Consider the following 20,967-nt stretch of genomic DNA (forward strand, 5'->3'; position numbering starts at 1 on the left):
AAGGAAATCTCTTCTTGCTTCTTACAAGTATGAATCAATAAAACAGCTCACAAACTTAAGCAAGAAGACATCTGATTATTTGCCAGGTAAGATATCTAGCACGGTATAGCGAAGTTTTTATCAGTCCACTCCATGTACTCTACCTCAAATTTCCCATTTACTCATATTTCTCCCTAGAGCTTGTTTATAGCCCAAATTTATTTAATTTTTGAGTAACGTTTCCTGAAATAAACTGTGCCCTTCAGCTGTCCCTTGCAGTTAATTATGTTAACTGGGACAGCTATTCTTTGGACATTTTATAAAACACTGAAACTCTCATCTGAACTAGGCCACTAACTAATTGCTATGCACAGGCAACAACGCCACATTATTTCTGAAATCCTGTCATCATTGTCCTGTAACTGAAAATACACAGTAACAGTGAATTATCTTGTGCATGACCACTTTAAATCAGAAAACTTGCTGCTTAAACAAAGTCTCTGTTATTTCCTTTCTTTGGCATGACAGAAAATAGTATTAGACATTTTTACAAATTAAGTTTCAGAAGAAATAATCTTAACATTCTAAAAGGACATAATGCTATTTGCAAAATATTGTCAAAACTCCAAATGACCAGGTTAGTTCATCTTCAAAATATTGTCTTAGAAATATGGCATCCTTTTGGATTTTTGATATGGAAAGTTATTGTTATCTATGTAGGAATACAGCTTTGTTTATCTTTGTTAGATGCTTGTTAGGTCCATATTAAGAAATTAGGGTATGCATAACCACTGCATAAAAGCCAGACCTCTGAGGGCCTCTACAGAGCTGTCTAGAATAGCTCTTTGGATGGCAGGGTGAATCTATCAGTGAATAAATTCACAGGACATTGACTACTACCACCTGAGTAATAACGAGGTTGAGAATGACCTCAAAAGTGGTTGGAGAGAAATGCTATTCTTTATCTTCTAGGGAAGTGTGAACTGAAAAAGATAATCTCTGGGGTCTACTCACGAGCCCTTACTCAAGTGTTCTCTTTTAGGTGCTAAGCTTGGTAAAATGATAAACAATATTATTTTTCCCTTATGTTTTGTACTCATGCTGAAGCTGTCTAGGCTTTTTACAGATATTTACAAACCAGGCATCATAGCCATCGATGCCCCTGATTCCTAGTACATAGTCTACAGACTCCTGTTAAAGCAGAGTGGTAGCAATTCATTATCTCAAAAACTTTTGCCTCATTCTTTTTCCCTGCTGATTTAGCTGATTTTAACTTTTAATTGGTCTTGTCTAAATGATTTGTACATAAAAAAACCTAAGCATGGCTGGAATCTCATGCGCTAAACCTCCTGTGCTTTGGCAAGTGAACTGCATGTAACAGACCCCACACAGCTTCCTTTGCATAAGCAAGGGTTTCTGATGAACTAGGAATTGTGCTTGAGCTTCTGCCAGCATTTTTGTCAGACGGTTTGTTTTTAACACGGAAACAAAATGGAGTTTGTGGGACAACCTCCAAAATATTTATGGTAATTAGCACGTGGAACAGAAAAAGCCCTTCACAGGCTCCCCAAATCATTTGCCCTTGTATAGGAGAGAAAGTAAAGAGGAGAATTTCTGAGCAGGTTTTGTCAGTTGCTAAACCAGTAAGATTACTGTGCCAGACACAGCCATGGAAGTAAACAATGGAAGTGCACTTGCTAATACTATTCCAAAATTATCCCAAAGGTGCTGAAGTTGTTTGGAATTATGTCTGTAATTGGCAGAGCTGAAAGAATTCACCCCTTTTTTATAAACAATGGAAAGAGTCTTACAAAGTTACCACTCTTATTGCTGGAACATACATCTGACACAGTAATTTAAGTAAAAAAGCTGTTTAGGGCCTTTTTCTAAATCCTATTATTCTTAGCAAGACAGTGAACTCCCAGTATTAAGATACAAATCATACCATAGAGTCATAGTAATTTCATTTGGGCATTGAATAATCTTCAGCTCCAAATTCATTGCCAGCGCATCTAAAACGAAGCCAAGAAAAATCTGTTCTGAGACACTTAACCAAATAGTCTAAAAATTTTAATTCTAGTAATCTGAAACATTCTTCCACATACTATCTCTAAAATCTCTGAAATGGAAATATATGTGCACATCTAAATTTCTAAAACTGTGTGTAGTGTTAAATGAAGGCATTTGCATTAGTGATGAAAAGATAGCACCATTAAGATTTCATATCTTTCAGATAAGTAGGCTTGGGAATCTAGAAATATTTTACATTCCTCATCACCAGCCAATTCAGGAAATTAATTTAAAAAGGATATTTCAAGGAAGATTTGCTTCAAGCGTTTTGTATAGTTTGAAGAGAAGGAATGTGATTCTCCACGCCTTTATGTAGGTCATTTAAGTCACTCCAGAGTGTCTGTATATTCAAAATAGAAGCATTTTAGATCACCTTTGCAAATCTATTACCATTCACATTAGATCTGTTCTTATGTGATTAAGTGACAACTAAAGCAGTGAATAGCTAGGCCTCTACAGTTTTAATTTTTTTTTTTGGTAGAAATGGGAAAATTCTTAGGAAACTCTGCACTAATTTCACAAATACTGAAAAAAGTTTGGATGCTTACTTACTTTGAGCATTATTTAATCTCCTTGAATCATAAATTGGGCCAGAATATCTTCTGAGAACACGCTGCACTGTAGCATATATATTTTATTTGCCTTGTGCTGGATTTACTACAACAAGAAGGACAGGGGCTACAAGTCAAAACAGTAACAGAGGGATGCGGGAGAATTAAATTGTCATTCTAACCCCAGGCGTACTGTGCAACGCAAACGAATGGCTATATAGGCATGCAACTGCTTCGATGTGTCTCTTCCTAATTTATAGCTGTCTTGAGAGCTGTTGGAAATTGCTAACGGTACCATGTATGTGTGGATATTCTCGTACAGTGCCTCAACACATCCAACAACATGTGCTGGCCAGGTATGTGTTTTTTCCTGCAACGCCTAGACTATGCAATGTCAACTAATAAAAACTGCAACAGACATTTTTACTGTTTTGTTATATTTATATATTTTTATGTACATGTTATACCAAAATAATTCTAGTATTTCTATGAATCTGGCGTCGGATTCCAAAATTGTGGAGTCTTAAGATATTTACCACCAGTTGTTGAAGTTAAACAGTTTAATTAGATTTAAGGCATGTAGGATAAAACCCTTGCAAGAAAGGGGTAAAGTGTACAAAACCAGTTCTGGGTAAAAATCCCACTGGCCAAACAGATATACGCTTAAGTAGAAAAAGAGACAGAAATAGAGGAGCAAGATCACAGAAAGTTGGTGAATTCATGAGAAGGAACAGCTTTTTGTGGCTGTGATGAAATTCCTGTAGAAATGCCTGCATGTTCAGAGAATTTGTCATTCTCAGCAGTGTACTACCCACAGAATCACGTAACACTCCAGGTTGGAAAGGACATCTGAAGTTCAACCAGCCAAACCTCCTGTTCAAAACAAGCTGAACTTCAAAGCCAGACTGGGTTGCTCAGGGCCTTGTCTTGTCAAGTTTTGAAAATCTCCAGGCATGAAACTCCTTGACTTCTCTAGGCAGCCTGCTCCGGTGCTCACCACCCTTCTGGTGGAAAATGTCGTGCTGAAGCCCGACTGGACGTTCTCCAGGTGCACCTTGCTACTGCTGCTTCTTGGCATTGCACTCCTCATCTGTGACGAGAGCCTGGCTCTGCCTTCTCAGTAACTGTCTGCCATGCCAGGACGCAGGGGGGGCCGGGGTCTGGGGGTTCCCCATGCGGTGAGCATGGCAGGGTCTCACCAGCCACGGCTCGCCCCACCAGCCCCAGTGAAGGAGGAGGGCAGGCTGGGGGCAGCCGGGGGCAGCCCCCCGTCCAGGTCTGCTGCGGCGCTGAGGCTGGTCTGAGGTTGAGCTGAGAAGCTGAAGCAGGGTCAGGCCCGGTGAGGGAAACCAAGGTCAGATACAGCCCCACGATCGCTGAGTGAGTCCATAGTGATGAGGCCGGCTGAGGCCAGGCTGGGAAGTCAGCCGTGGGTGGTCAGGGTCCGGGCCGGCGGGGCCTGTGGGCAGGCACAGGTAGGGCTGTGGTGGAGCCAGGGACCGGCATTGCTGTGGCGTTGCTGGGGAAGTGATGTATGGCCCTGGGGGGCTGAAATGGGGTCCTGGGCCATGGGCAGGGTTGGGGGATACCTGGGAGGGTGGGCAGGGACAGGCAGGGCTGGTGGTACCCTCAGACTGCTGGCACTTTGGGCATTTCAAAACTACCATTAGATTCCTCTCTTAACTTCAGGAGTGCATTGTCTCATTTAAAGTAAAATTAAAAAAAAAATCCACCTTTGTATTACAAACACTACTTCTAGATAATAAAAAATTATCAAAATTAAACAATAACCTTGTACTGCTTATGCTGGTTAATTTTTGCTTCTCCTTCAGCTTAACTAACTAAAAACATGCTTCCCAATGATCAAAAAATGAACTTCATTTTCAAATTACCAAGCACAAGTCAGGATTGCTAACGCTACTGTAAAATGTTTACATAATAGAGACTTTAAAAATACTTCATTTCTATTTTTAAATCATTAAACAAATCACCTTTTTTAAAGCGAACCTTGTGTCTCTGCCAAATTCGACTTGATATTGCCAAATCATTCAGCCTGCATCCCTGCAGGAAAGGACATGGGGTTATATCGGATCACAAACCCAGCATGAGTTAATGGTGTTGCACTGTTGCAAAAAAAGCAAACATTGTGCTGAGAAGTATAAAGGGAATTGCCATCGGTAAAACATGTGAAGTAAAGCTCTCAGTCGATACAGGGCTGGCGAGGTCTTGGCTGGAGTAGTATGACCCATAGAGTGAGCACTCAACAGTTACCACCAGTTGGTAATAGATCGACTACACATCTTGATGGGTAAGTCAGACATTAAATACAAGAAACACCCTAAAAAAGCAGTTAATTGGATGTTTTCATCAGGACGTAGGAGTTCCCTTTATCTTCTTCCAAACCCTGGAAGCTAACCCCTCCCCAGACCCACAGCAGGATATGGAGATCCCAGACTCAACAGTGGTTAAAGCAATGGTTCGAGGGGGTACAAATGCTCTGATCAGTCATAGCCTCACACAGGGACATTTCCCAAGTTCCATTCTTAAATATTTAAACTGAGTCAGTCATCTTAATTAACTACTTCAGCAACAAGGAAATATTTTCTTCCCTATACTTATCTCTCCTTACTGTTGGCTTGCCAAAGCAGGTTGTGAAGTCTCATTTATTGGAGCTTTTCAACACTAGGTTGAGATACGAAGGTACACTAGGTGACTAATGTTCCTTCTAGCCTTTTTTTTCTAGGACTATTTCAAGTAGAGCTTTTCATATATCCATAGTACATCTGGGGAGATTCAAGAGAGACAAGAAGTTACCAGTAAGTTTCAAATTAATTCATTAAACTGTAGAATATAGGGGGTGGGAAGAAACTGTTAAGTACAGGTACTTATGAAAAATCATGAGTAGTAACAGTGTACCATATAGAAACCATTCGAGAAACAGAATTGGGTGCCTGCCACAAGGGCAAAGCCACCGTATTTTCTGTCAGAAACACCCTGATAACATACGATGCTCACTAATCATTTATCTGAATGTGGGCTAACACTTGCAAAAATACCTGTATCGCATACACAGCCATAAGAAAATAATTTGGCCACTTACAAAGGCTTTACTTATATTCTTGTAATAGAGCTTTGTTGTGCAATGCAGTCCTCTTTTGGAATAACCACTTCTGACTGCAGATGTAACTGCTGAACATTACTCCTTTGGCCCATGTTGAACTGTTTTTGTGGTTCAAACACTGTGAGGTCCTGGAAGAGTTACTCTAAAATTCATCTTGTTCAAAGATACTCTGAAAAGGCAATACAAATGCACAACAAAATTTGCACGAGGTTATAAACACTAGCAAGGAAAGCAATCACTAGCAGCAGACTCAGACAAATAAATCCCTATGAATCCCATTAAACGCTAAAATGTTCCAGGCCTCAAGCGGAAGACTTCTACAGGTGAGAGGAGACACCACTTTTTCTTGTTTCTTTGGTCTTCTTTTTGAGCTGAAAAGGTCTGTTGCCATTCTTACATCTCAGGGACACAGTTATTCTAACAGATAGTTATGATTTTGTTTTTATCAGTGTTTGAACATAACAAACAGAAATAAATTATATTTTTAGGAAGACAGGGAGGAGTAAATTTGTACTTAAAACACAGTAGTAAAAGGTTTCTGAAGTCTGATTACACACACAGAAAAAATATATATCCAAACTAACTTTATCTGAATTAGCTGTTTCATCACATATTTTTTATAACCGGGGCGAGGTGAGTCAGGACAAGTCCCTAGCAGGGGTCAGACCTCTGAACAAGTACTCATACTGGTTGCAGAAACTTTTGGAATAAATCAAAGAGTTTTTTTTATAGACAGTGTTGCACCATGAAGATAAAAACTACATCAGTACACATTGCTCTCCCTTGGACAAAAATATTGCATTTAAGTTAGCATTCTATCAGAATGGTTTCATTGTATCCACAAAGAAAGGAAAAAGGATGTTTCTATGTTGCTTTTTATTTTTATCACAACTAAGAAAGGCCTGAAATGCTACCCTGATACCTATTGAAGGTAATATTCAGGACTTGGGTAGGTAGATATTCAGCTACCCAGACAAATCCAAGGAAGGCTGGATAATTAATCTCAAAGACTCCAGGTTTAAAGTTTGTTCAAAACTTTTTATTAATACTGCTTTCCATAATGCTTACTGAGGTGGCGAAGCAAGGGAGAGGTTTATTTACTGAATTTTCTGTTGATTTGCTAATCAAGTTTCCAGAAATAGATACTTGGAACCCTTCCAACTTTCCTTTGTTAATTAACCCCAAGCAAACTTTTTGGAGCTACTTAACAGGAAATTCAGGAAACATGAGATGCTGTGGGAGCCTTTTTTTAATAAAATATGAGGTAGTAGAATTGATACAAGGCCTACAGATTAAATGTGAGGAGATAAGTTTAAAAGAGTGGCAAGATTTTATTCTGTTTGTTGCTGCTTGACAACAGACAAGAAAACCTTTTCTAACCTTAAGTAATTTTCTAGCCACACATTTCAAGCTGTGTAATTTCTCTAGCAGGACTATGGTATCTGTATGGAAACTTTTTCTGCTTACATACAGAAATGTATGTATGCTTACAAATACCTCAGGGGCGGGTGTCAAGAGGATGGGGCCAGACTCTTCTCAGTGGTGCATAGTGACAGGACAAGGGGCAACAGGCACAAACTGAAACACGGGAAATTCCATCTGAATAGGAGAAAAAACTTCTTTGAGGGTGACAAGAGCACTGGAACAGGGTGCCCAGGAACGTTGTGGAGTCTCCTTCTCTGGAGATATTCAAAACCTGCCTGGACATGACCCTGTGCAACGTGCTGTAGGTGAACCTGCTTTGGCAGGGGGTTGGACTAGATGATCCCCAGAGGTCCCTTCCAAGCCCAGCCATTCTGTGATTCTGTGATTTAGAGGAATAAAGGCGCAGTCATACAGTACACAAGGGATTGTATGCAAACAATTTCAGAACATACTGCAAACAAACTTTAGGGATAGCGGTACAAACAAGCTGAACACCTGCTCTGCCCTCACACTCTCCATCCTGACCACGCATAACCCCAACCAGCACAGCTGAAGCCAGCACACTGCTCAACCCACAGCTAATTACATCAAACACGTGCTCCTGACAGTACACAGCTATGCAGCCCATCCCCTTCGGGAAAGGTTGGATTTCATAGTCATTTATAGTAGAAGGAAAGTGAAACTTGACTGTTACTAAAGCGCACAGGCCCAGGTTCTGCGTGTGGCCGAGTCCAGGGCATTCAGCTTGGGTGCGGGGTCCCATCCGTGCGCCTGTGCCCAGGCTCGCAGGTCCATCAGCTGTACCACAACGTGCTGCTTGTCAGCGTTAAGCGGTTGTGCTCCCTGCACCAGGTAATGCCAGGTTCTGTGCAAAACCCAGTGTGACGAGGGAGAACCGCCGGTGCGATCTCCCCTCAGCAGCCCGCCTGTTTGTAACGGGCCCAGAGCGACCTGCAGGCGCTCTCCGAAGCGGTGAAAGGGATCGCGGTCTAAACCCCTTGCAAACGCCGGGCCCGGGGCGAGGCTGCAGCGGCCGGGCCGAGCCGAGCCGCACCGCCGGGGACTCCCGGGGAGGGCTGCAGGCCCGCACCCCCGCTCGCCCTCCGCGCTCCCCCCCTCCGCACCTGGGGGCCCGCCGGGGTGCGCGGAGCTGCCGCTGAGTCAGCGGCAGTGGCGCCCCGGTGACCCCCCCTCCCGCCGGCGGCGCCTTGCCGCGGCTCTGCCCCCTCCCTCCCTCCCGGCAGGATCATCCCACCCCGCCGGGCGGTCACCTCAGCAGGAGGAGCCGCCGCTTTGCCTCCGCTCCCGCCGCGACCCGACGGCAGTGAGTTTCGCCTCGCCTCGCCGCGCCATGCAAGCAGGGAAGGCAGCCGAGAGCCGGGGCGCCGGCCGGCCCCTGCAGGTCACCATGAAGAGGGGCTACGAGGTGCTCCGCGACCCCCACCTCAACAAGGTAGGGGCGGGCGGGGCAGGTGCGCCGCGGCGGCCCGGGTCGCTGGGCGCTGAGGGCCGGAGCCCCCTCCGTCGCCCCGGCCCCCCCGCGAGGGACGGAGAAACCTGCCGTGGCCGGGCACTGTTTGGGGAGCCGGAGCCGGGCCCGAGGCGGCGGGGGCGCCGGACGGCCTCTCTCTGCAGCCGCCACCTGTCGCGGCGCTGCGCCTGGGGAGCGTCCGGCCCGCCCCCCGCAGCGGCCGCCGGGCCGTGGACGCCGGTGGGGCGGGGGGCGCGGGGCAGCGGTACTTCCTGCGGGCCGGGCGGCGCTTCCTCTTCCTTCGGGGCGGCGGGGGGCCCGCGGCGAGCGGCGTGTCGGCCCCAGCCCTGCGCCGGGCCAGCCTGGGCCCCGGGGCGCGGAGCCCGCCGCGGGCAGCGGTGCCATCCTCTCCGTGTCTTGCAGGGAAGAGGAGCAGCGGCAGCCTGGGGAGGATGCTGCTCAAAGTTATGCCGTTCTGATGCGAGTTGCTGCTACCATGTCTGTGTTTTCCCGGTACCGCCGGTTCCCACGGGTGCCCCACCTTTGTTTCCTGCGAGCAAGCCTCGCTGTTCGTGCTGTTTTATGTTTTATCTCCTGGCAGGTGGAAAAAGCATTTTATCACCATTATTCCACTTGCAGCTGTAAAATGCAACTCAAGTTTCCCCCCTGCCCCGCATCAGCGAATGCAGTCTGCATCCAAGAGATGCCATAGCACAGCGAAACCTTTCTATCACATCTCCAGCTCACTTAAGAATGGTAACTCGGCATGATAAAACTTTATAAAAATGTTAAATTAATCTGGCAAAAAAAAAAGCAGCTGAGTAAGTGTTTGCACAGCTCTGATAAAGATGCAAAGTTCAGATAGCAAAATACTTTATTGGTGTGACAGGCCCTGGATTTGCTGCCAAAATGAAAAACAGGTAAAGGCAAAGGTAGGTGATAAACCACACCTAGTATGTGAAGCCTTTGTCAAGTCCTTAGCCCCAACTTTGTTCTTGCATGTTACTTTTAATGGTTAGCTCTGACGTTCTGACTTGTACCTCTGTATTAGAACATGTATGCAGTCATTTTAGTTATTGCTGAGTTGTATAAATTGACTAAAACTGTGTCTCGAGTTTTACTGGATAGGTTGACTCATCAGTAAAAACTCCATGTATTAGTTAGATGAATAGTGCTTTTATTAGTCTTGGTGCTCGACTACAAAGTGTCCTCAGAAGCTTTTTTATGTCTCTGTGTGTGTGTGTCTGTGTGTGTGTGTGTGTGTAGGCCTGAGAAGGTCTCCTGAGGTCAGATGAAAGGAAAACTAACCAAAATGTAAAACTCCAAGAAGAAACCAAGGAGAGGCTGTTTCACTTGGGGTTGCTTTTAAGCAGTTGCAGTATTCATGGAAAAAGCATGATTCAGAATAACCAGGAAAGCCAACCAAACAAAAAATAGGACTTATTCCAAAATGTTTTGCATAAAGAGCAGTCAGAGGCAAAGCAAGCTCATTGCTACGTTTTTCCCTCAGACATCATCTTGCCCCTGAACAGGAGGTGAGGTGCTAAAGAGGAAGGGTCCTGCTTGATTTCCTGGCTTGGGGTTTACTCTTCCCCCTCAGCTGTAGTATAGCACATATGTACTGTACAGCAGAGAAGCAGGAAAGAGTAGTAGTTCATTACCAGCCACATCTACTCAGCTAACGGAGAGTTTGGTGTTAGAAAAGGTCAGCTGAAAAATCTGGACTTTATGCCTATGTGAAGTGTCTGGTCCTGGTCTGGTGAAGAATGGGAAAGCCAGTTTTCTGACTGAGACAGGTGATTTTTGGTGGGGGTGGATGTATTACACCCTACTGTATATATATATGCACACACACATATACACATGCACATCCCCTAAAATATATATATATATATGGGCAATGAAATCAAATACGTTGAGGACTGCCAACATGGTTGCCAGTTCGATAGCTTGTGGCTTGCCTCTGTGCACGGGAGCTGGTACTCCCGTTCACTTTCTATTGCCAAGGCTGTTAAACAAGCACCAGATTTCAGAGAATTCGATTTGAAGTAGATAAAATATCTCCTTTAGTGATTCTAAAGTACAGGGATTGTTGAGCAGAAGTGCCAGAACTTTCTGCTATCTCTTGGGCCCTGTCTAAGGGCTGCAATTCCTCAGTATCAGCACTTTCTTTTGGATATGATGCCAGTTTTAATAGTCCTATTTGGATACACTTGGCAAAAGTAGACTGTAAGTACTGAGTAGTGGTATCTAGCAGTGACTTGTAGAAAAATAAGACAAATGATTTTTTTCAGGGTCTCTTAAGCCAAGGCAGCTGGCCTGTCAAGGAGGAAAAGCTGAAGTATGCTGTAATATGTGGAAGCTTGGGGCTTGCGTCCCCAAATAATGCATACCTTTTCTCAGACAAGTTGAAAGGAAAATTTTACAGGGAACCATTTATACTTGGACATCTTCAAAAATAGATGTCAGAAGAAATAAGGAGCTAGATTTTTTTTTTTCCAAATACCTATCTCCATTTAGTGGCCCACTCATCCAACAATAAAGCTTGATTTCTGCACACTCAGTGCATACATCACTTTTTATACTTAACCTTGATGGCAGGCAAGAGGGTAGAGGAAGGGCTGTGGAAATGCCCAGGTAAACACACAAATTTCTTTTTTTCCACTTGCCCTCTATTTTCTACCCACATGGCAAAATTTCCAGAACATAGTAAGCACTGAGGTATGTTGAATCCCTAGGCAACATCATTCTTAAATCTTTCATGTTTTACTTTATAAGTAATTGATAAACATGTACAAACTTCACTGAAGAAAAGCTTAATAAAAATGTTTGGTGGTTTTGTGTTTTTTTTTTTTCCACGCTGGGGCATTTTGCCTACATATGAAACCATTGCTGCTTTTATAAGGTCACTGAGTGGTTTGCCCCATCTCAGCAGCAGTGATATATCAAAAATCATGAGGAACAGTGGATCGTACCACACTGAGTTTAATTACTTGAGGACGCATGTCCAAGTCTATGAACAACAATCACGATTTAGTTTATCAATTGAGATTTTAGGTCCATAGTGTATAAAAGTGTATTTAGAACCTTTTGGGTAATTGCCCTTTTTTTTTCCCCTCAAGCAACTAAACACGTTGTAAACAGCAATTACAAGGAAAACAAACAGTTTCACTTCTTTTCACTGAAATAGATTGCATTAGAAACCTTTGGCTGGGAGTTGCATGCTCTTTAAGCTGATGAGTTACAGAAGTGTGAAAGTAATTTGCTCTGCTCTAACTATAAATCTCATTTATGCTTTATTCAATGTAGGAGTTTATGATTTTAAAGCACACAAATCATTTAACACTAAACTTTCATCTCATATTGATTTTTTTTAACTTTTGTTATTGTTTAAACAAATCTTAGTTTCCCATAAGCTGCTTATTTTCAGAATCTCAATGTGAAGGTATGCAAACATGTATTTCAATGCCAAACTTTGCCAATAGCCTGTATTAGTTGCCAAGTCTAAACACTTCCCTGATTAAGAAACTTTGCCATTGGAGCAGTGCTTTGCTTCCAGGCTGCTTTCGTATTCTTGCAGAGTGATTCAGTGAGTAGGGAATAAGTGATTCTATTCAATCTAGGTGCTGGAGGGCTCTCTCCCCTCCCCAGCTGCTTAATTTTAACCCCTCTCCCCTGACAGACTGCTATCATCATTGCTGAGTGTAGCGTGCCTGTTAACAGTTGGTCCTACTTTTTTCTTTCCCTTTATTCAAATTTCACTAAAGCACTGTAGAATTTCAGAACAGACTGTCTGATGGGGCTGCTGAATATCTGAGAGCTCCCAATCTCAATCCCACCTGCAATGGCATTGGTGTTTTATCCTTACCACTTCCTGTATGTGATGCTCCTAGATCTTAGTAGGTTCTCACTAAGCAGTGACATGAGTTGTTGGCTGGCGTTGCCTGTCAGTCCATTGACTCACTATGGGATTTACTATACAAGAACCATACTGGAACAGACCAAAGGTCCATTTATCTCAATGTCTTATTTCTGACAGTGGCCAAAGTGGATCCCTCAGGAGGAGTAAAAGAGCGAAGGACGCCTTTAGTGATAACTTTCTTAGAATATTCAATTCCAGGCTGAGGGAACGAGCAGTTTATTAGGGGGTTATTAAGATATGAATGCTTGTCTTTCCTATCAAATTACACATGATATGTGTACTAATTTACTAAAAAGCAATTGTAAACTTTTTTTTTAATTCAAGTGAAATAGTTACCTGAGCTAGAGAGAAACATGGGCTTCCCATTTTGCCCCTATGTTTCAGACAGTGGGAGCAGAATGCTTGTGAAATACAGATATATTTTATTCTGTGTACAGCTAGTTGCTTTACTAAAATCAAATTTGATTTTAAGAAAATGTAATCCCGTGATTGGTGTGGGTGACATATAAAAAAGGTCTTACAACTTTGACATTTGTTGGTGACCCTGTAATAGGTGTGAGAAAACCCAGACCTCAGTAAAAAATCAGCAGCATTGCAGTGAGATTTTCTCTATCTGATGGGTAAAAGAGAAGAAACATTTAAGAAGCTCGTCTAAATAAATCCATTCCCTATCAAATACCAAGTAGTAGAAGTCTTTTTTCCTTCCATTGATAATGTTCATATTTTCACACCTTAAACTTGTGAGTACTTTGGCTGGGTCCTCTGGAGTGGCCAGTGCTCACTGAGTGTTACTTTTGCCTTAGCTGTAGATAGATATTCTGGGAAGAAAACTGATGAAGCTGGGAATGGAGGAGGAAAACACTCCTTCAAAAGGCATATTAGAAGTATCTATATTAATTTGTAAAATAGGTTTTCTGGAGGTTACTTGATATTGCAAGGGATTATTTCATATTCAGTGGTAGTAGGTATGATAGCGTCTTTTACATTGGAGGATGGTCAGCTCTGTGTGAAAGTAAAGGTATAATTTGAGGAAATTGTTTTGGGGTATAGTTGCTGGTCACTCTCACTGTCTTCTACCTCTTTTTTTTCCTATAAACTTTTTGCCCTTTACCACTTTGTAGTTTTTAACAGTAATATTTCCCAGTTCTTATCCCCATCAGATCACCTAGCAGAGCAGTTCTGATCTTGACAGGGATAAGCACATGTTATTTTTCTGGTCTTTGATGAGAGTAAATGGTATAGTGGTTGTGCCAGCACAAAAAGCAAATCAATCTGGTCTTTGTCTGAAACCTTTTAGAGTGAACTTGTATTGATTTTGCCTGTGTGTTTGGCGAGCATTGCATTTTTGATCTATTACTGGGGTCTCCGACACTGGAGTTGATGTTCTGTGGAACGGCAACCTGAAATAGGAGGTTCTTCAAGTGTGAGGTTAGTTCATGCCAGAGCTGTTTGTTCTTTAACAATCAGGACCTTAAGCTGCATTCTGGCAGAACTGCAGCTACTGTGCACACTTGGGTTTTGGGCAAGGGCGTGAGCTCAGCGGTGGCTCACCGGTGGGTACCATAGGGCTGGGTGAGGAGTTTCTCACATTGCCAGTGTATTCTTCCTTCTTGAAATCTCCTTCTTGAGATGTGAGGGAGGAGTTGTGATGCAGGATGTTTTTTGTACGAGTGCTTTTATTTACAGTATATGTGAAGGGGCTTTAAAAATTAATTATGTGCTTTTTTCCACCTTTCGTACTTTAACACGGGTTTGTCCTGCATACTATTAATAAGGAAAGAGTGTTGGGAAAAGCACAAAGTATTTTAATCAGATTATTTTAGCGCCATCTTCTATTTTACGTATACAGCTTGCAGCGTTCATTGCCTCCTACTACTTTGCTCCTGACCTAGTAGGTAAGTTGCTGTGGTTGGTGTTATATTCTTTTCTTCCTGTTGGCCTCCAGTTCTTTACTTGCAGTTATGAAAAAGAGTGCTGAGACAGCAAGTTGGGAGCAAAGTTCTGTGACTTGAATTAAAAGCAAATAAAATGAAGGAGAAGTTATGTAGTAAGCTATATAGCAGTAGTAGCAACTGAATGGTGGTATGAGTTGTCACAAGAAGCTGAAAGCTAGAATTGTTTTGCTGTGAAGCTGTTTCAGGCAGTAAAAACACTTTTCAGTGTGTAAGTTTCTTGCAAACTTCAGTAACTGAACACAAAGTTGACCTTTTTTGTTTAGACTGAGGAATCCTACACCTACTGTAGGATTTATACATCCTACTTGAATAGAAACATTAATCATGACACAGAGCACCTTGCAAACAGGATTTGTGTGTTCAGAACGGGTTAAATGTGCTTTTCTACACTAGATTTTATAGAGATGCTGGCCACAGAACTTGGGTGTAGGTTTTTTTAATCTTATTGATGGATGCTGAGAATAAGTAGGATAAGAGCTCGCTGAGAAATTGTACTTATGTCCAGGTAAGATAAACTGCAGAGCATATTTGTGCTTTCAGCAGAAAGCATATCTCGGAGTACAAAAGTTCTTATTTTGCATTCTTCGCTTTATATATCCAGTTCTGCTGAATCAGCCTCTTGTATTGAGCTGTCTCTGAAAAAGAAAGAAGTTGTGGCTGTAGCAGGCATAAGCTTTTCTCCCCCAGCTCTCCTTCCCTCTCTGAGGGGAGGAGGAAGTGAAATGTGTGTGACAGCAACGTTTCCTATTAACCCATGACCCCAAGTTAAAATGTGCCATCTTTGCTTTGTCATGCCTTTCCCTTTCCTTCCTCGCCTGCTCAGGTGAGCTGTGTATTCGGTGCATGACTCGCTCGTGGCCGCTGTAGCCCAGGCCCATGGGGTCTGATGCGGGGTTTCATGCCAAAGGTCTCATTGCTCCAGGCTCTGATGGCTAAGTGGCCCACTGCCGTTGTGCTAAACACGTTACTGATGGAGGTCTGAAATAGAGTATTAATACCTTTCAGTTAGGTTTTTCCAGTTTATATTAGAGAATTTTACAGTGGCACAGCTGTTTTGAAGAAGTGTCAAAAGCATCATTTGCTTGAGGATGTGTTTCTGAGATTTCAGCTGCAGCAGCAAGTGGTATGTGCTCCCTGCAAATCTGAAGAGCTCTTGTAAGGTATCCTTTGCGCTCATGGCTGAAGCAAATGTACGGTGGTTGCCTGCGAGCTCTGTGGTCCATTGTGGCTGAAAGAGTAGCATAGAAAGGGGGAAGAAGAACAGAAGTAAGAACATTGTTGGATTTGTATGGTAGAGTTTGTGAACAGGGTAATCTGTTCACTCCCATGTACCTGAAACAAAGAAAGAAGAAATTATCTTCTGTGAATATTAATAAGGAGTAGGACATTTAACATGTGCTGAAACCTCTAGTGTGTTTTGGTGGTGTTTTTTTTTGTTTGTTTTCTTTTTTTTCCCCTTAATGATAATGTTGGACAGGGTGGGATGCTTTAAAAAAAAAGAGCAGACCAGTTCCATTCGCTGTGCATAGGTGCAGTGTCAGGAAGGACCTGCTACCTGTTAAGTGCCAGCTGGAAAGTAATGGATGTCCATTCATCTTCATACATTCATCGTCTTCATCCAGCACTGAATTAAGCCTGTGCCACTGAGACAAGTACCTGTGGACTTCTGACCCAGAGCTGGGCGTATATGCCTATCAACAAGGCTTTAGTGTGTGGAACTGAATTTGAAGAATTGTGTGTATTTTTCTTTGTGTGATTGCTGTGATATCACATTAGCACTGAGATGTTTCAATCATCGATTAATTAGATCATAAATGGGTATAAATTAAGGATCCCTTGGATTTAATGAACAGTGCTGTATTTGATCATGCTGGTATACACACATGATCTTCTGTTAAAAAGATGGTGATTTGTGAACTTACTTTTAGGAAGACTTTTCCAGGGAAGTTACCGAGGCCATTGTAAGGCTCAGTCTTACAGCGTCTGAGCATAACAGTCTTACAGCTTCTGAGGATTGTCTGTCTTCAGCGGGATGTTTTGTGAGATCCAAAGCTGTCGTATGACTAGGAAAGGTGCCAGTTTTGGGAACACACCCTGTGACCACCCACAGAGCCAGCTTATGTAGAAGTGGGCGCAGAGGCTACGTCTCTACTAGCACAAACCAGATGTTGTAACACCTGGCGCTGTGTGGGTGCACTGGCTGGTGAGGTGCCGCACTGCTGGGGCTCGGGCCGATGCTGCTTCTCTTCATCTTCTTTGAATTTTTCTGACTCTCTCCTTTGCCATGATTAAAAACAGTAATACAGTTTGACAGCAATAGGCTATTTGTTAAGCTTTGTTTGAACGTCCCTCTCTTTCATGGAGGGACTGTCTCTCTATTTTGTGCCAGGGCAGTGCAGGCCAGGCCCATGACTGAGAATAGTCTTACAGTAATTATCTCCATTGTCTGGTTTAACACAACATCAAGGAGCTAAATCTGGTATAGGAAAAAGGCAATAAAATGTTGTAAGGTTACCAATTTGTGACATATAGTAGCCAAAGTTTTGTACAGCAAAGTGTCAAACTTGAAACAGTCGCTGTGTGTTTGCAAAACTGGAATAGGTGGGACTTGGAATAAACTTCCTAATGGGCAGGTAGAAGTAGCAAGACTACGTATTAACTTGTCAGAGAGCCGGCAAAGGCTTTGGTGCTTCCAGTGTTTCTCCTGACATAGGAATTGAAATCTTTATTTAAAGATGCTGACGGTTTCTAGTCAGAGGTGGAGGATGAATTTGGCTTGACACTAGAATATTCTGCCTTATCATTCATGGAGAAGGGTATCGTGCACAGTCAGCAGCACTGCTTCCTAGCAGGGCTTGCAGACATGAGAAATCTACCTTACCCAATCGATATATTAAGATGTGATATTCATTGTGGGTGTTGTATTCTCAATAACTGAATTGAGCTGTGGTTCTGAAATTGCAACTGTGCAACCTCTCTGTGGAACATGCTGTATGTCTGTTCATCTTCAAAAAAAAATCGAAGTCATGGGTGAAGTCAAGCAAGGTAGGGAAAATCATCTAAGAGTTACTTTAAGAAAGTGTCGAAATATAGTTGAATTGTTTTTGTTAATATTCACCCTATGTAGCCCGTATAGATTGAACTTTTATGTCAGTCACTCTTTTCTTCACCTTCCCCTTCCTCCTTCTCAACAGCAATTTTATAAGTAGCATTATACCTTTAATTGCGAAGTAAATGATTGCTGTCAAGCATATTGAAACTCCATGAATTTACATTTTAGAAATATTTCAGTTTTTTTCTAGAGCCAATTGTAGAATAATGATGCACTTTCAGAGAAGTAAGAAAATTGCTGTGTAGTTATAACATGTTGGGTTATCATTTTGACTAATTTTCATGATTTCATGACATGTAGCAAGATAGTAAGAACTTTAAGATTGCCTCAAAGGATTGTCAGTATAATGCACAGTACAGACACCTCCAGGAGCCAGGACTGCCATGATACACAGCCATGGGTAATCTAGGTTGGACCATAATCACAAATAAGCTCATGACTTTTGTGAGGATGATACATTTGTGTAGGTTGATATTAGAGAAAGGACTAAGGACCTGATTCTGATACTGGTTTTAGTAGTGTAAGCTGAGAGTAAATTAATGGTAGATGGATGCAAGAGGGGAAGAAGCTGAAAAACTGGCATGAAATTAGCACTGGTGCATTAATACTTCAGAAAAAAAACCCAACCTTTTGTCACTTGGAGAGTTTGAGCGCCTTTAACCTCCACAGACTTATAAAACTTGATTCCCAGCAGCCCATTTAGAAGGAAACTTTGAAATATTCATTCAGTGTGCAAGATAAATGGTTTTAGCTAGTCTGACCTTTCTGAGACTACTTTAATTTTATCTAAAATGATGGATATTATAGTATTTCCTTTTTTGATTAATTAAGATGACTTTAAATAGTCCAAATCTTTGAGTGATTTCAGAGGAAAAAAAAATGCCGTGGAGAAAGCTAAATGTGTTTTTGTTAAAAACAGATCTCTGAATTAATTTTGTATGAGAATTACTTTATGTATATTCCTCAGTATAGGTTTTTTTTTAAGGAGTTAATTAAAAAAACCCTGAATTTTGTGCATAAGAAAATAAGTTTTGGTCTTATCAAAGCTTAAGCTTTGCTAATATGATTTGTTGCATAATTCAGGAAGCAAAAATCCTGACTTAGAAGAAGGAGGTCACAGGGCACCCTGGAGGCAGTTCTTGCAGGCACTGTGTACTTTGTGTTGAAATCAGTGTCTGTAGTTTGCTTGGATACTGTTTGTGCCTGTTCCTGTGTGAAACACAATACTCTGTGCAGGACTTGAGGTTGTTTACAGTGTAGAGGAAGCGGAGGAAGTGTGGAGTAAACACTTTTTATATACATAAAGAATACCTAATGTAGAACTGGAAAAAAAGCATCATAATTCTCTTATACTTTGAATACTTGTTGCTTTCAGCCAAAGATGTAGAAATACGTCAGGATGTACCTGTCTGATATAAGAGTTCAGAAAGCAAATTAATCACTGTTTTGCTCTTAAAATATAAATGACACATAGAGCAGCAATGCATTTTATCATTACATGTCTATGCTTAGGTTTTTACTTACTTTATTGTTCAAGTAGCAACTGTTATCTGTTTCTGGCTTAGAAAAACTATTTTTTTTCTCTAATAACAAGTTTACTATTAAACGTAAAGTCACTCTTCTGTCTCTTCTTTTTGTGTATTCATAAAATAAATATCCCTATGAGCTGTTTAAAAAATTACAAACACCTTTGATTCAATGTAACTTTGCTTAAATAAACTTAGTCTTCAGTCTTGAGTTAGTATTTTAGATTCATCTGTCTTACTAATGAATTGTGTGTATCTTTGGAACAGAGGAGGTGCTATGAGGTATTAAGTGATTTTGGCATCCAGTTCAGATGGGATATCACAGTTCAGTTTTCTTCCTCTTGTCCCCCGTGAGTGATACACTTTTAAGTTTGCGTTTGGCATGGAGATTGGATAGTACAGAATCACTGCTTTGCAATAGAAGAACGAGAATTGTTATGAAATACATCATTCCCTTTTCCACCAAGGCAAAAATATTTTTGGCTTTTACTAATGACTTAAACAAAAAATCTTTGCCCTAAATCTGTCCTGGAGATGAGTGCATAGTGATTATTATGAAGCATGTTATAACATTTTCAGTACTAATGTCTAGCTGACTTACTGGATTTCTTCCTCCAGATACCTGACTTTAGAAAGCAGATTTATGTGCGGAGGTGTATTTACGAAAGAGACAGTAAAGCCTCTTTACCTAAATAGTACGAAAGAGCTCAACAGTTATGGATAGAAGTCAGAATAGAAGAACGCTGTATTGCTAAAGTGAAATGAATACCTGAGTCTGTGAAGTGCTTAATGTTGGTTTGATTTGGCTTGAATCTCTTCAAGTCCTGTATGATGTTTTTTGGAGGGGTTGGATAGGAGCAGTGCACCTGAAGCAGAGGAAGCCTGTTTGTGTTAGTGGGTCGGTAGATGCCTTTTTGAAGGTATTGATGATGCTTCTGCATCCTTGCTTCTTAAACACACACTTCTCCACTCTGTCTTTGCTTAAGATCTGAAGAGACTACATCTATTCAGGAAGCCTGTTAACTTTGGTGTATTATTTCTATGCATAGTTTATATATAACAGCAGGCTTGAGGTAATATAATTTTTAATAGGGTTCTAGACATGAAGACATCTGCTGTTTGTCTTTTAAGGCATACAATTTTTATAGACTTAGGAGAGCACAAAACCAGTGTGGTTTTTGTGTTGTTGCTTTTTGTTAAGATTTCATGCCAAATTCTCTAAGGATATGGCTTACCAATGGCATTGCTTTCTCTGAGGGAAGGCTGGATAAAGCCTTCCTCTTGCTCATGTGATAGGGGATTTGGCATGGCTGTCTCTTTATTAGGTCACTCAAGGATCAGGTAAAGAAATAAGGTATGACCCTTAAAATAGCTTGATAAATCTTATTTTTTTTTTTTACTTTGTCTAGAGCATACAAATTCTTACATTTAGAACACTGCAGTGGTTTAACTAAATACATTGATTGTAGCTGAGAATAAATAAGTAAATGTAGGTGAGTCTGTGTAAACAGGTATCAGAAAAGGTGTCTTACTCTACTGCTTTTTTCCTGCATCGAAGGTGGCTTTCACCACACACCCTCAGCAGCTTGAAAGAAACACTTTATCTAAGCTGAGGAAAAGTAGAACATCTCACTTTGCATCTTACCTGGGGAAACATAACCGGTCCAGCTCTGTCTTGTAGCCACTGGCCTTGCATTTGCCAGAAGAGCAGAAGTGTTCCAGGTCAGGAGTCTGTGTGAAACTGGAGCCTCTGCTCTCCTGCCAGGCTGTTTGAGGTGCTGAGCTCTTGTGCTCCTTGGAGTATATGGATGAACTCAAAGTAGAAAATAAAAAGC

General features: G+C 41.7%; 1 protein-coding gene across 1 annotated transcript in view; it reads left to right on the forward strand.

Annotated features, from left to right (window-relative positions):
- Positions 1-8,371: 8,371 nt before the first annotated feature.
- The window catches only part of ME1 (malic enzyme 1), a 201,805-nt gene continuing 189,209 nt past the window's right edge, over positions 8,372-20,967 (forward strand). The window contains exon 1 of the mRNA XM_068407936.1: positions 8,372-8,599. Within this exon, the coding sequence (XP_068264037.1) occupies positions 8,498-8,599 (102 nt within the window). The 5' untranslated portion in view covers positions 8,372-8,497. The remainder of the gene's footprint in view (positions 8,600-20,967) is intronic.

The sequence above is a fragment of the Nyctibius grandis genome, chromosome 1, assembly GCF_013368605.1.
Source record: "Nyctibius grandis isolate bNycGra1 chromosome 1, bNycGra1.pri, whole genome shotgun sequence".
Classification (NCBI taxonomy): domain Eukaryota; kingdom Metazoa; phylum Chordata; class Aves; order Nyctibiiformes; family Nyctibiidae; genus Nyctibius; species Nyctibius grandis.